The sequence below is a fragment of the Gastrolobium bilobum genome, unplaced genomic scaffold (assembly GCF_033153095.1).
Source record: "Gastrolobium bilobum isolate Gb01-03AN ecotype WA unplaced genomic scaffold, APGP_CSIRO_Gbil_v1 utg142591, whole genome shotgun sequence".
In the NCBI taxonomy this organism is placed as follows: domain Eukaryota; kingdom Viridiplantae; phylum Streptophyta; class Magnoliopsida; order Fabales; family Fabaceae; genus Gastrolobium; species Gastrolobium bilobum.
The window spans coordinates 69,114-84,706 of NW_026899920.1; the positions used below are offsets into that span (position 1 = coordinate 69,114).

The 15,593-nt window shown below is 30.5% G+C and overlaps 1 protein-coding gene across 2 annotated transcripts; it reads left to right on the forward strand.

Moving 5' to 3' along the window:
- Nucleotides 1-9,543: 9,543 nt before the first annotated feature.
- On the forward strand, nt 9,544-13,545 carry LOC133294217 (protein COFACTOR ASSEMBLY OF COMPLEX C SUBUNIT B CCB2, chloroplastic). Of its 2 annotated transcripts, XM_061492872.1 has the most exons (7): nt 9,544-9,719; nt 9,829-9,947; nt 10,072-10,143; nt 10,402-10,545; nt 11,374-11,527; nt 11,897-12,088; nt 13,178-13,545. In XM_061492872.1, the coding sequence occupies exons 1-7, from the start codon at nt 9,545-9,547 to the stop codon at nt 13,198-13,200; spliced, it is 879 nt and encodes a 292-aa protein (XP_061348856.1). In that variant the 5' UTR covers nt 9,544; the 3' UTR covers nt 13,201-13,545. The 2 variants fall into 2 exon arrangements, with proteins under 2 accessions (XP_061348856.1, XP_061348857.1); XM_061492873.1 differs by lacking the exon at nt 13,178-13,545 and having other exon boundaries at nt 11,911-12,060.
- The last annotated feature ends 2,048 nt before the right edge of the window (nt 13,546-15,593 follow it).

Below are 15,593 nucleotides of genomic sequence, written 5' to 3' on the forward strand. Positions count from 1 at the left end.
CAATTTCTTCTAAGGAATGAAGTTCTCAAAAAATAAAATAAAATCCTAAGCACTTGATAATATACTCATAGACAATCTAATATGACATCAATTAGTCAACATAAAAATTTATGTTATCAGATGAACAATATTATAATCTCATAATTTTCTAAAAAACTTTGAAATTAATTTTCAAATTCTATGATTAGTTAATACATATATTTTGTTGTAAAATGTTTGAAAAAACTTGAAACGCTCAACTTTTTTTTTATGAAGATATACCAAGCAACATCTGCAAATTTAAGAAAACAAAAGGAACCGAACCCCCCCAAACACCCCCACCACCCAAAAAAGAAGAAGAGAGATTTAATAAAATTCATTGTTTATACGGGATTTGACTTTTTTCTATCGAACTGATCACTCACATTATGTTCGTATGATTAGTTAAAGAACAACATTAAAAATGATTGAAAAGCTTATCAAAAAAACTAAAAGATTACTGGAAAAAAAGTTGAAGATATTATATTCAAAAGTTTGATTTGTGGTAAAAAAAAAAAAGGCGTTAATATCATATTATAATTTAACTATTTCAAAAGTTTAAAATATTTAGTAAAAAAATAAATGATTTTATACCTTATATATATATATACATACAGGGGTAGGATATTTTTACACCGGTGTAAGAGTTAGAAGTCTTACACTCAATCTTGACCATTGATCCACTTATATCCAATGGCTCACATTACTAAAAAATTTGAACCTTTAGATATAAGTGGGATTAACAGACAAGATTAAAAATGTAACTTACACTGATGTAAAATGATCCTGACCCATATATATATATATATTATACTTAGTAAAACTAATTTTATATTATATATAAGAGTGTATCTGAGGTTGTGAAATAAAATTAAGGTAGATTCCACTAAAAAAAAGGAAAAAAAAACAAGATGGGGCGTATCTTGATTTTGTTTAATAATATAAAATACACTCTTTCATAACATAAGATTATATATATATATATATATATATATATATATATATATATATATATAATAAGAGAGTGTAATCATGTAATGTGAGAAAGGACATTGTGATTGGAAGGGGGATTGCTGTGTGTCACTTTAGAATTTGCGCTTTTTGTAGACTTTAATTTTCTGAAAAATTATGATAACATTAAGGGTTCTGAGTTAAATTAATTTGTGCCCCCGAGTCTTTTTTTCCCCGTTTGTTTTATGGGTGATAATATGGGTTCACCTGCTCCAACACGATCCGTTATCGCAAAAAAGCAGGATGGAGCAAATTAGTTTGTCATTGAATATGAATTGAAAAAATAAATTCATTTTGTTTTATGGTGAATTGACGGGTCAATCCATCAATTCGTCAATTAAGAAATTTAAAAATAAATTATATTTTATGAATTTTATAATATTATTTTTTATTTAAATTTCTCTTAATTTTTTACCGTCTTAATTTTAAATGTATATTAATATTCAGTTAAACATTCTTTAGAAACTCATTTGTCTCCATATATAAATAAGTAAATAACATTTGTCATAAATAAATAATTTATTCTTTATTTTTTCTATGGAGTACTAAGATAATTTTTTTTTTGGAAATTACAAAAATTTAATAACAAATGAAATGCTACTTAATTGTAAAAAATAATTATAATCTAGCGGGTTGAACTCGTTTAGACCCACTATTAGACGGGACAGAATGGAATGAGTTGGTGGGTTGAAAATCGCAATCTAATCCGCTCCATTTTGGCATGTTGGCGAGTTGACCTACCGGTCTTAACACATATTGTCACCTCTCAAAGTGGGCAGCCTGTCTCGCCTCACCCTACCTCGCCATTAACTCGTCAAAAAATAAGTCAGTTCGTCCCGCTCCGCTTTTGATAGAGGACTGAAAAACTCCGCTCGCCCTGTCCCGTTCCATTAAACGGGTTGTGCGAGTTGATCCGCCAATCCGAACCAATCTGCCTACATCCACCAAAAAATAAGTCCACCTTACCCGCCCCACTTTTAAAATGGGTTAAGAAGTTCAATCCACCCCATTAGCTACTGGGAATCAAGGACTACTATTGTACTCTACACGGAGGAATTGAGTATTGCGTAAATAAGATTTTCACTTTTCTGTATGGGCATTTTTTTTTTCTAGACAATGTCTCCATCCTTTAGGCCGTTTGGTACGAGGTGTTTTGTAAGATTTTTGAAAAATTAAATTTTTTTAAATTTTTAATTTTCAAATATTATCGTAAACTGAATGTGAAAATCATATTTTTGAAAATCAAGATTTTCGAAGAATTTTTTTTTTTACTCTTCCAAACGCCCCTGTACACTTTATGCATGAAGTCAAAGTAGCATAAGTAATCACTAATCAATTTCTTCCTAGGCCTTGCGAAACTGCCCATCCCCCTACAGTATTATATGATGACAATTGACAACAAACCAAGTTGTTACGTTAACTCTAATTCTGATTTTGATGATTGATTCATCCTAGCTATTAGAAAACCAAACATATATATATATATATATATATATATATATATATATTTTGACATTTTGAGTTAACATACATTTGGTACTTCTAAATGAGCAAGCAATTCAGTATTTTCAACACATTTTTTTTTTAAATAACACACTTTTTATTATGGGATTTATACTTCTTATGCAACATAAGAAGAGCCTTCTTATGCTACACTCACATCGTTTTGCGTGTCAATATTTTTAATTTTTTTATTTACCATTTTCCAATGGGGCCCACCTGAGTTTGTGTGTGTTGCAAAAATTCTCATCTTATGTCACATAAGAAGTATAAACCCCTTTTATTATGGGGTAAATTTTATCTCTCTTTTTTCGTGGGATCCATGTGAAGTTTACCTAATAATAAAAGATGTATTAAAAAAAAAATTTATAAGAGTTATGTTGTAAAAAAAATGATTGTGTTATGTTATAGAGATTCGTTTTGCGTGCCGTAGTTTTTTTTTTCTTCAAAACATGCGAGTCCCACAACATGTTGTGTGTATAGGAAACTTTTTATGGTCATGTTAAATAATGAATGCAAACCCCTAAAAAAAATTAAGAAACAAATGATTAGGAGTGAAATAGTGATAACGGGCTTGATTAGTTTGCAAGAATTTATAAGTTAGAACTTATATATGATCATTGTATAAAAACAAATATATCAAAAAGAAGTTGTTAATACTTTTCTTATTTAATTAAATTTATAATCTAACTACTGAAGGAATGTGAATAGATTAGGTTAGGTTAGACTTTGACTTAAATAAGTCAGACATATGTAGAAAAATTTGGGTCTGACCTAGCCTATTAGCCTGTGTAGGCCCAAATTACATGTCTGGTCTGACTTATATTTAAAAAATAATAGTCCTAGCCTAGGCTTGTTAACCTACTTAAGCCTATTAAACATTTCATAATTAAAAAAATAACTAAAATAATATTATTTTATTATTCAAAATTATTTAAAAAATATTTTACTTTTTATTTAAAATAAATAATATGATATAGACCGATATATAGCTTATAGACACGACATGTACAAAAAAATCTATGACCTACTTTCTAAATAGATTTTTTTAAAAGTCTAAGTCTGTTCTTTTTTATTATTTATTAAAGGTCAAGTCTGGCCTAATATAGGCTAGGTTGTAGGTAGAGGTGTAAATGGGTCAGGCTGGCTCAGCTCAGCCTACATTAAGCCTAGCTTGGCTTGACCTTTCAGAAAAGTAGAGTAGGTTATGCTTTTAAGAAAGTTTTTTTAACAAATAGGTCGTAGGCCAATTTTGTCAAGCCTGACCCAAAGCCTTGTAAGCTGGCCTATTTAATTTATTAAAAATAAAATAATAAAATAATATTTATTTTATGTGGCATGGCAAAGTACCAATACCAACCCTAATTTTTAGATGAACGACATTTTCTTGTAGACTTTATTTCAGCACCCAATAATTGTATTTTTCTTATTTTCCCTATTTCTTTGACTCTATTCCTCTATGATATACATTCTAAAGCTGGGGTATTATGTTGACTCTTTCTTGTTTGTTATTTTTTTCTTATGAGAAGTACTAGTGCATTCACGAATGAAACTTTCTTTGCTCTATACAATTATTTTCTTTGCTTAGTATCTACAGTGGTAGGCCTACAAGGCTTGTAGGCCATGTCGGGCTTTCTTATTTTTAAAATTAGGCCGGGCTTGACCTACAAATAAAACCTTTGATAGGCTAATGGCCAGATAGGCTGAATTTTTTTTTACGTATGCTTGGGCCAGGAAGGACAAAGCCCAGCCCATTTACACCCCTAGTTGTAGGCACTTGTAGGCCTTCCTAGCCCATTTACACTCCACTAACTAGTTTGAGATAAAAGTATTGTTAATATTGATGTTATTGAATTAAATTTTTTATTCAATTATAATTAATTTTTATTAATTTTATCTTTCAAATACCAATTTTATATTATTTTAAGTATGGATGTTCATTAACTTATCTAAACCAATTCAAATCACGGTGACCGAATCGAAAAACTGATATCTGAAATAATCGCAAAACGAAAAAACCCAACATATTTTAATTAGATTGGATCGATTTTTGGTTTGATTGGTGAAAATCAATCCAATATATCATGTATTTATTATTTTTGAAAGATGATGACTTGGAATCTTGTTGTTTTGTAAATTTGGAATCTTGGAAATTATTGATAGCAAACTATCTTTTTTAGTTTTTTTCTTGTCAATTAATCTATTTTAACTCTTCATTTGTTTAAGACTTGTTTTAGTTTGAAGACTTGAATTTTTCAGTAGTTTGTAACTTTGAATAGCTTTATTTTGATACATCTGATCTAGTGATTTGTAAACTGAAATTTTAGCCTTTTCGAAAAATTGAAAATTGAAAGCCCATCCAATTCAAACCAAATAAAATTGGATTGGATTGGATTGGATTAAATTTAAAAAAAAAAATTCAAACCAAATGAATGATTAAATGATTAAATTGAAGGGATTTGATTTGATGATTTTTGCTTCAAAATCGATCCAATTCAAACTGCGAACACCCCTAATTTTAAGGATCGATTAAAATAATACATTAAAATATCAAATTAATTTTTATATATATTTTTGATTAATTAATATTATATATTTATTATATAATGTTACATTTGCAATGAATGGGCCACAAAAATCGAATTCTAGATCACTTAATTATAAAAATATGGAATCACTCTAATACCATGTTACTTAAAAAAAAAAAGAAACTTAAATTGTAATAGCTTATTGTAAAAATAACAAGTCTTATACTATATTTTAACCGTTAATTTTCATGCATCTAATGGTTAAGATTTATTGGGTCATAATAATTAATTAATTAATATGACCCAATAAATCTTAACCGTTAAATGCATGGAAATTAATGATTAAGATGTAATGTAAAATTTATTATTCTTAGTGTAAGTTGTTCATATTCCTAGTATTATATATCTGAAAACATGAAGACCAAAATAGACATTTGTCCAATTTACTTTTATCACTTCGCAAGTTAATTTGTAAACACAACATAGCCGAGGATCTTGGAGAAACTGGATTCCTTCTCAAAGAGTGCATAAAAACATGGCCGAGCCCACCCTCTGTGTTTGGTAACAATGTTGGGAAATGGTGTTTCCAATGGCCATCATATGAGTAACGTCTAAGAACATTCCCTTGAGAAAGGAACAACACATGGAAATGGAAATGGTGTTTCTAATTCTTAAAGCATGTACGAATCAATTTGCTAATAATCAAGCAAAGTTCTGTGTGTTCTTTCACATTTCTTTCAGAAAACATATGCTGCTCAACCTTTGAATTAGATATATAACTACTTGGATACCATTGTGTAAGTTAACTATGTTGACAATTCATGACAACTTGACAAGTTGTTTGGGAGATACAAAGTCTTAAGTTTAATTCAGTTGTTTATAAATTTTTATTAATTACACTATGTCTGACCGGTCATACTTCAATTAAGAGTGTATGACCTGTTAAACTTAGTGTAATTTATAAGAAAAGTTTATAAATAAATCTTTTTCATAAAATAATCTTTTTTTTTCTTTTGGGTACAAAACTAAGCAAAACTTTGAAGTACTTTTCTGTTTTTTCCCCGTACAATGTCATTTGTTTAGTATTTTTCTCCCCTCCCTTTTTTTTTTTTTTTTAACTTAGAGGTTAAAGTATAATATGACATATTGATATTTGACTACTCACATATGGTTGCAGGGGCACATGGCTGCCTCATTGGTTAATTGCACATTTGGTCACACATGGACCACTTGACATGACATCTGCTTCAATGCAAGCCTGCCAAACATTTTGTCGGAATCACTGTCACAGAATCTCCTTTGAAAAAAATGCTTCTATGGTGTCAAAAAAAGGCTTATAATTAAGGCCTATTAGGAATTATGCCATATGATCACTTAAAAATATGCTTATCTTACCTTAAGCAGCCAGTGTATTTTTTATTTTATTTTTTTAATGACTTTACACCAACTTGAATTCTCAAAATGACCAAGAATTTCATTTTCTACTCAGTGCAGCCCACACAAATCAATATAAATGTACAAACTTGAAATGCATTTTCAATATTTAGCTTTGATTCAATGCTAACAGATGTGCTAAATGCTTTCAATATCCCTTTGGGGAACTGATTTTAATAAATGTAGCAGTCAATGAAATAGGGGGGACATTAGTAGGGGCAGCTGTGAGCTGTGAATTTGACTAAGGCCTGAGGAATGGAGGTGGCTGGGACAGTGATTTCTTATCATGCTGTAATGGAGAGGATATTGCTAAGGTCTTTGCTTGTAGGGTCTCTTTAGAAGCATTGAAGCCAAACCAACTTCTTCAAGTTGTCTTTAATCTTTAATTAGATTGAATTGTATTAGGTCTGTGGCCTGGAGGGAGCCCCTAGAAATACCCATGATAAATTTCCTCTCTATGGTAGTAATAACCTAACAATTTTTAATCACCTCTTTTATCTTTTGTGTCTTGAATGAGGTTTTGAATGGCAATTTGGCAATCCAGGGCAACAGTTGTAGTTGATTTGATGATTCCACTTACCTCTTGTTAGTATCTGACAATGAAAAACTAGACTTACTACTAGCAAGTGAATTAGTTGGCAAAATTTGCTAGCATTGTTATGTAAAAGTGTAAACCAAAAGAAAAGAAAATTAAAATGCTTAAGTGTACTATTGGGAAGAGAAATACTACTTAAAGCAATATTTGTTTAATGTTTTAAACGGGATTCTTTAATAAATAGGATTACTCAGATAGCATTACATCAATAACTGCATATTATTTATGTTGAGATAATTGTATATGTAAAATAACATCTTTACCAAGTGCTATGGTATATTTAAGCTTGGACTATGATACCTCTTCATTAGGCAACAACATTTGACATGAAAAACTTTGTTTATGTGGCCTGAATCAAATTAGATATGATAGCAGCATTATCTGCATTATGCTAGAAGACGAGCATGGTGAGCACAGGGTGAAAGACATTACAAAGTTTGCTTGATCTTATTACTTATTTCTGTTTTCTCTTTAATATTTTGTGGTAAATTTAGTTGTGTTATACTCCATCATGAGTAACCAGGGTTGCATATTTGGATAAATTTGCTTCTAAAACTGTCTTTCTTCTGAGGCATTTGATTAGTTTTAATGCGGGGGTGTCTGTTGCACCAACCCTTTCCACAAGATTAATATTGCTGCAACAAAACTCAAAAGGGGCTGCATTAACAATAGACAAATATCTAATATGTAAACAGTTATGCGATCATATGTAAGCTAATGCCAATGCAAGATCTTATATTCATATCTTATATATAGTCCCAGTTGTACCAATGTTTCAGTGTAAATAGACATCAACGCCTTTGGCCTAAAACTTTCAAAAAGAAAAAAAAAACAAAATAAAAACTAATACAACAATTTACCAAAACATATATTATAATTTATAGATGTACTGTATCTCATGCCAGGCTTGCTATTAGCCATCAGAAAAGTTCTGTGCCTCAAGGTAGCCAACCATATAAACTCTGAGCTTTTAGTTTCTTTATAATCTTCAAATAATTCATTCTTTTTGTTACCACTTCATCATCTTTGCAGAAAATATTCTACCCTTCAATACACTTGTTGAAAACTTTACTGTAGTTTAAACCCAAGGGAAGTCCACACCAGCCTATAAACAAACATTGCAGAGGTTTGAAAGGTAGAAAGAAAAGGTTTGGAAGAAAGAAAGGGAAGGGTAACAGACCCTTAAACTACTTTCTAGCAAATCCTATTATTCAATCATATCATTAAATATATGAGCAGTGATTCGCTGAAATGCATGAAACAGTATTTGGTATATGCAATCAGAACTCAGAATTCATACTCAATATGGTGATAAAAAAACATAAGATTGTAGAGTAACATATGGGACTGAGACACAAAAAGCACATGACTAACCAGAAGCTTTCTAATCATTAACAAGTTAACTGAAACAGGAAGACCAACTTACTACGCATACCTCTAAATACATCCCAGAATTCTTGTAAATCCCAGAATTCTGATTAAGACAAGGTGATGATGATGCACCATGCTAGACTTGTTTTCAACGAAGAATGTTAATTTTTCGAATTTGAGATGCATCCAATGATTTACGAATTTACCAATGCATGTTTTCAATGATTAAAAAATGATTTACGAGTTTTTTACACACAATCCACATATAAAACTGATCTAAGGGGGAGAAATGATAAGACGTTTAATTTTTTTTATTAATAATTATAAAAATACTAGTTTATTTTCGTTGTAGTTTTCGAGAATTTACAGAAAATTAGAGTTGGTCTTGAGAGTGAAACATATCCCTCTACCAAACATAAACCTTAAAAATGCATTTTGATAACAATGATGCATAATTTAAAATTATTAACGAAATGAATTGAAGCTATGGTCTCATACAAATTCATCATTAGACAAATCCTATTAACTTGTGTGCGTTTGAGTTACCTAAGGGATGAATGCTTATCTACACAAGGGGCAAATGGCACTCAGATTTAATAAGTGACATATTTCTGCACCACTTGAACGTACATAATATTTGCACGTCTTATTGTATTGTTTTCAATAAATTTTTTATAATCGTATTAATGGGATAAAATTACGGGATAGATTATTCTACCTACCATTTTTTACATCTACCTTTGCCTACCACCCTCCAACACCGTTAGATCACAATCTAAGAAGAGAGAGAAAGATAAATATTAATTAAGATTGTGATCTAATGATGTTCTAGAATGCTAGACAGAAAAAATGATAGGTAAAATAATCTATCCCTAAAATTATATATTATTTCCATCAAATAGCTCAAAATGCTGCCCTTAAAAACCAATTTTGTGGTTTAGCTGTAATTTCAGAATATATTAAACAACATAGGAGATGAGTTAATTTAACAAACGTTGTATACCAAAAAGATAAAAAAAAATTGACAAACGTTGTATAATTGTATACCAAATAAAAATAAAATTTTTGACAAACGATAGCCAGAAAGATGAACACCATAAGCATTACTTGTTTCAAGCCTTGGGTTCCTTCTAAGGTGCTTTGTCCCAAAACCAGCTTCAGAAAATTCCCACAAATAGTCCGTGCCAGTCTTCAAGATTCTAAGCCACCCAATACAAGCCAGCAACAACAACTCAACCTCTCCGTTCTTCGCTTCACATTGGGTCCCCAACTCTCTCTCTCTCTCTCTACACACCACACACACGTGTGTGTGTGTGTGTGTATGCATTTGAGATATTTTTTTAATTGATATTTGTGGTGTTTTTGCTTCAGGGATACCTGGGTTGGATGAATCCTACTTGCCCAGATGGATTGGTTATGGCTTTGGTTCACTTATTTTCGTAAATCACTTTCTTGGTTCTGATTCTACCACCGTTACACCAGCCCAGCTTGTAAGAAAATAAAAAATTTGCATTTTTTGTTTTAGTTTCCCTTTTCATTCAATAAAGTTTATTTATTTATTTATTTATGTTTCTGGGGTGGGCTTCAATTGTTGTGTTTTTCTTTGTTATGTAGAGTACAGAGGTTTTGGGTCTGTCTTTGGCTTCCTTCTCTATTGTGCTGCCTTACCTTGGTAAATTTCTCAAGGTAACTTTATCCATATAATGTATATCAATGCTTCAGTCTGAATAAATTGAATGAATTCTGTAAGACTTGTAGATATATATGGAGATCCAAAAGTTCAATAAGGCTTCCTGTTTCAATAAAACTTGTTCAGAATAGTACATTTTTTTTTTCTTTTATAAAAATAGAATAGCTCTAATTTTATTTGTAAATATGTGGAGCTCAGATATGAAGTTTTTCATGTATGATACTGATCCTCAGCCAAATGTGGGAAATTGTTAGGGTGCTCAACCAGTGGATGAGGCCACTCTACCGGATGGCGCAGAGCAAATATTTGTCATGTCAATGGATATAGAGGATGGTTTGAAGGAGGACCTGGCTTGGTTGTCATACATTTTGCTGCGTAATACAAATGCCATAGCTGCGGTATGTTGCATGTACTATCATTATAAATTTAAACAAACACATGATAGGTTGATTGCTGGTGGGATCCTTCATTTGTAGCTCACATGTGAATATCACTTTAAGCTCTCACTGAGGCTTGTGGAATGCCCTAACCTTGGAATGGGGCACCCTCCCCTCCCCCAAAACTTTTATTATATATCAATATATATGTACGTAATCAACTTACACAAGTGGAAGAATAAGAAGTTTTGCACCTATTCTTGGCCATTGATCCAATTGTATCCAATGACTCACATAAGTAATAAATTAGAGTCGTTAGATATAAGTGGGATCAGTGACAAAGATTGAAAGTATAACTTAATACTTGTATAAAATGATCTTGCCCCATATGTATATATATATATATATATATATATATATATATATATATATATAACCTAGAAAACAAGGAAAGAAAGAAAAGGGGAAATGATATGGACAGTAGTAACTACACGATGGTGTTGTATTGACATTAATTATTTTTGTTTATGATGAAAATTTGAAATAACTATTTCAAAAGGTAAAATTTTCAAGTAATCAATGTGTAAAATGCATGTCATTTCTGCCAGTGTACATGCATTGGTCAGTCTGCTGAGCTAGCAGAGGCTGTTAGGATTGGTTAGAATAGTTAGAAGTTAGTTACAAATAAAGTCAGATTGTTACTAGTTATCATGTAAAATATAAATAGCAAACTCAGTTGATTTGTCAGTTCAATTCAGTATAAGTCATTCTCTCAATCTTGCTCTCTTTCTTTCTGTTCTTAAGCTTTTCTTCTTCTAACTTATTTTCAAAGAATTTCAATGTGTTCAGCTAATTTATATTCAAGGTGATATATGCGCAAGGGGCTACTGGAACATACCTGATGATTCATCAAAAGAAAATCTTCTTGGTTGGTTTGGGGAAAAAATTGAAAATGCTGGCCTGTATGATTTGAAAGATACCCTATATTTTCCTCAAGATGCAGGTAATGATAATTTTTAATACTTTTGGTTAAGTATTTATATGGAAGTTGAATTACGAAAGTAGCTTCTTCTGGTTATGTCTGCTGGGAGCTAGTAAAACATTTTCAAATTTTAGTTGAATTTTTTTTTTTTTGTTTAATTGTCTAGAATAGATGTCCCAACAAAACTTCAGACTAAAATATAAAAAACCTAAAATGTATGTGGTTGAAATAAAGTATATGGTTGAACATTTAAAAAACCTAAAATACAGTTTATCCAAAAATTGCAGATATTTTAGATTTCTTATTAGGAGATATGTGCATTATCTTGTAATTTCCAAAACATTCATGACTCATACAAGAACCTCTACTGTGTTTCTGTTAATGTTTCAGATTCTGAATTTCAGAATCTGGTACCTAAAGGGACTCGCTCTCTTCTGGTGCAACCTGTGTTACAAGTTTCTATTGACGATGCTACTGGCTTGCAAAAACATGTGGGATTTATTCTTCTGGCCTCGACAACGAGGTATGCATTTAGCATTAAAGACAGAGCCTGGATTGCAGCTGTGGCCAACAAACTTAGAGGTAATAGCATTAGCTAGCATGTTTACTGATTTGTAGATGAATTTACACTTCATTTTTTAATTGTCAAGTAAGTCCGAATTCCATTGGAGGCCTCTTTCTTTGTAGTTAAATGCGTATCTGAATTGTTGGGATGGGTATTGGTTTTTCATTTGATGTTTCAAAATGTAAGGAAGGTTGTTTTTAGATCTTGGAAGGCTGAAGTACTTCCTTGGAATTGAAGGTGTCTACTCCAAGCAAGGTGTTTTATCTAAGGAAATATGTCCTTAACCTTCTCAAAGAGACTGAAAAACTCGAGTGTTAGGCAAATGGTGTATCCATTAAGCAAAATCACATAATAGGAAATGATAGTGTCCTAAGGTTGATAGATCCCAATTTCAGGTATTAACAGGGAAATTGATATACTTGGCACATATGTTGTCACTTGTCAGTATTGTTATTCAGTTCATACATAACCTGTACGAAAGACACTTACATGCTTGTGGAATGAATTTTATGGTAGCTTAAAATCACACTTGGAAGAGGGTTTCTATTTAGAAAAGGGTGGAAATCTATCCTTGATGAAGATCATATTAGATTTAGATGACCTCAATAAAAGATGAAGCTCCTATGAAGCTGTTTTGTTATAACAAATCAACCATTAAGATTGAACATAATCCAATTGGACATATTGAGATAGACCGACACTTCAACGAGGAGAAATTGGATCGTGGTCTAGTTATCATAGCATATTAAAAAACCACTCCATGTTAAACCCGACTAGCGAGTGTGGGGTGGGGGAAATCTTTGTACGCAGTCTTACCCTTGCATAATTACAAAGAGGCTGTTTCCTGGATTCGCCCCCTTAGTTATTATAGCATATTGTTCTCTGGAATATAAGTTGGCAGATGTATTAATTAAGGTACTATTCTATTTCTATAGATTAGTTGTTATTTTACGCAGGTAATTATTTAGCTAGTTCTATATTAGTTCTATATATTCAAATAAACCTATATAACGTAATTTATTCAGAAATAGTATTCAGTATTTTTACCATTGTCAATATTATCTGGTGTACAAACAAAATGAAGCATGATTTGTATGTGATACTAGGAAATGCAAGGCAAAGGATTTAACAGATCAAAATTTGGAATTTCTTGGTTGAATTAAGGGAAGACAAGAGGGCGTGCTTGGAGCTGTGATAAAACTGTTTTTTTCATGATTAGAAGGTTATGGATTCGAATCTGGAAAATAGCTTTGCTCTCACCCCACCCTCACGGTTTAATTAAGGGCAGAAATCCGGAAATTGAAGACTCATGCAATATAGGAGGAGGTTTAAAAGGTTACTTAAGTGACTGTTTTTCTACTCTGTAACATTACCTGTGAAAGACTTGTCTTAAATCAAAGGATGCATCTCTAATTTGAAAAATTAACATTCTTCATGTTGCACTTACCTTGTTAAGCTCCATGATGTATGAATTCTGAGTTCTAATTGTATGTACAAAATCATCTTTCATGAATTTCGTTGAATCACTGATTTTGTATATTGATTTCATAAAATAGAAAGAAGAGAATAATTGGTATCAATTTTTTTTTTTTTTGGTGCAAATAATTGGTATCATTTTAAAAGATTAAACTTATGACATCATTTTATTATACTTTTTTGAAGAGTAAATAAGTAACTTAATCTTGGAGTTATCTTTACCTCGTAATTCAGTTATTGAATTCATTTATCTGTATGACTTTGTTCTTACATTTATAAAAGTTGTATCCAGTTAATTATTCTCAATACTAAAATGGGATAAAAAAATAGTGAAGGTGATATGAGTTTTGCAATATTTTAATGAAGGTCAATATGGGATTATTTGTTATCGATTTTTATGAAATAAATAATATAAAATTTGTATTTAATATTTAATATTTGGATATTAAAACACTGTACATTATATATAATTTATAAGAGAAAATATTAAGTCAACAGAATAAATAATTGATTGGTTGACACAATTTATTAATCTATTATTGATATTTAACACGAGAAATATATATTAATGATAATAATATTATTAATCTTAAAGTTTGAATTCAAATTTTTAGTGGAATATTATCAAATCAAATAATCGTTTATTGGTTATAAAGAGCTTTAATTAATAAAATATGATGGATCATAGAGATAAGTGATGGACGGTGAAAAAAATTAATTTATTACTTTTTAAATAAAAAATTATGATTTATGATAGTTTAAAAATAATTACACATTTATTGCACAATATGACACCCAATATAGACGTCACCCATCACGCCTAAATTAAGCGTCAATCAACAGGCAATCACGCCTAATTTAGGCGTCACCCATCAGTGTCACATTTTTTTAAAAAAAAAAATTAACAATTTAATCGTAAGACTTCTGAAGGCCATAATTTTTGACTCGGATATCCAAATCAGGTAATTCTTTTTTTGATTCCACATAACTTTTCGAGATCTACGCAATGACATCTCATTTGACATATTTTATTTCTCACAAACACAATTTAAATTTGCAAGAACTCAGAGTTATAAGAGCGGTTAAACTCAGAAGCCTCTGAGTTCTGGGTTTGTGATTAAATATAAAAAATAAATCAAGATTTGATGTGTGATTTAAATTAATTTTTTTTTATTTTTACTATAAAAAAATTTGGTTTGTGATTTAAATTAAAAATAAGAATTATTATTAATAAGGAAAAAAATAAAAAATTGATTTGTGATTTAAACTCAAAAATCAATTTGAAAAATCTGTATTAATAAAGGAAATAATTAAATAAGTATTCTAAATCTCTGAAGAAGAAGGATTTTATTTTTGAAAAACATTCATAAGCCATCGTTAATTTCAGACCACGAATCAAATCATTATTTATTTTTTTAAATTTAAATCACCAATCAAATCTTTATTTATTTTTTTATATTAAATCACAAACTCAGAACTCAGAGGCTTCTGGGTTTAACCGCTCTTATAATATCATTCTTGTAAATTTAAATTATGTTTGTGAGAAATAAAATATATCAAATGATATATCATTTCGTAGATCTCGAAAAGTTATGTGGAATCAAAAGAACAAATTACCTGATTTGGATACCCGGGTCAAAAGTTATGGCCTTCAAAAGTTTTACGATTAAATTGTTAATTTTTTTTTTGGAAAAAAAATGTGACACGTGTCAACACCTGATGAGTGATGCCTAAATTAAGCGTGATTGGTGTGACGCCTAAATTAGGCGTGATTGCCTCTTGATTGACGCCCAATTTAGGTGTGATTGGTGACGCCCAATTTGAACGTGATATTGTATAATAAATATGTAATTATTTTTAAAACTATCATAAATTCATAATTAATTTATTAAAAGCATTAAATTAATTTTCTTGGCAGTGATGCACATATAACTCGGTTGTTGAATTGATGAACACCAGAGTTAAAGCCCAAAAGATTCATATAATATGATTAAGCCCAAAACAAAATTAAGTTCTTTTTTTTTTAGTGGAAAAATTAGAGTTCTT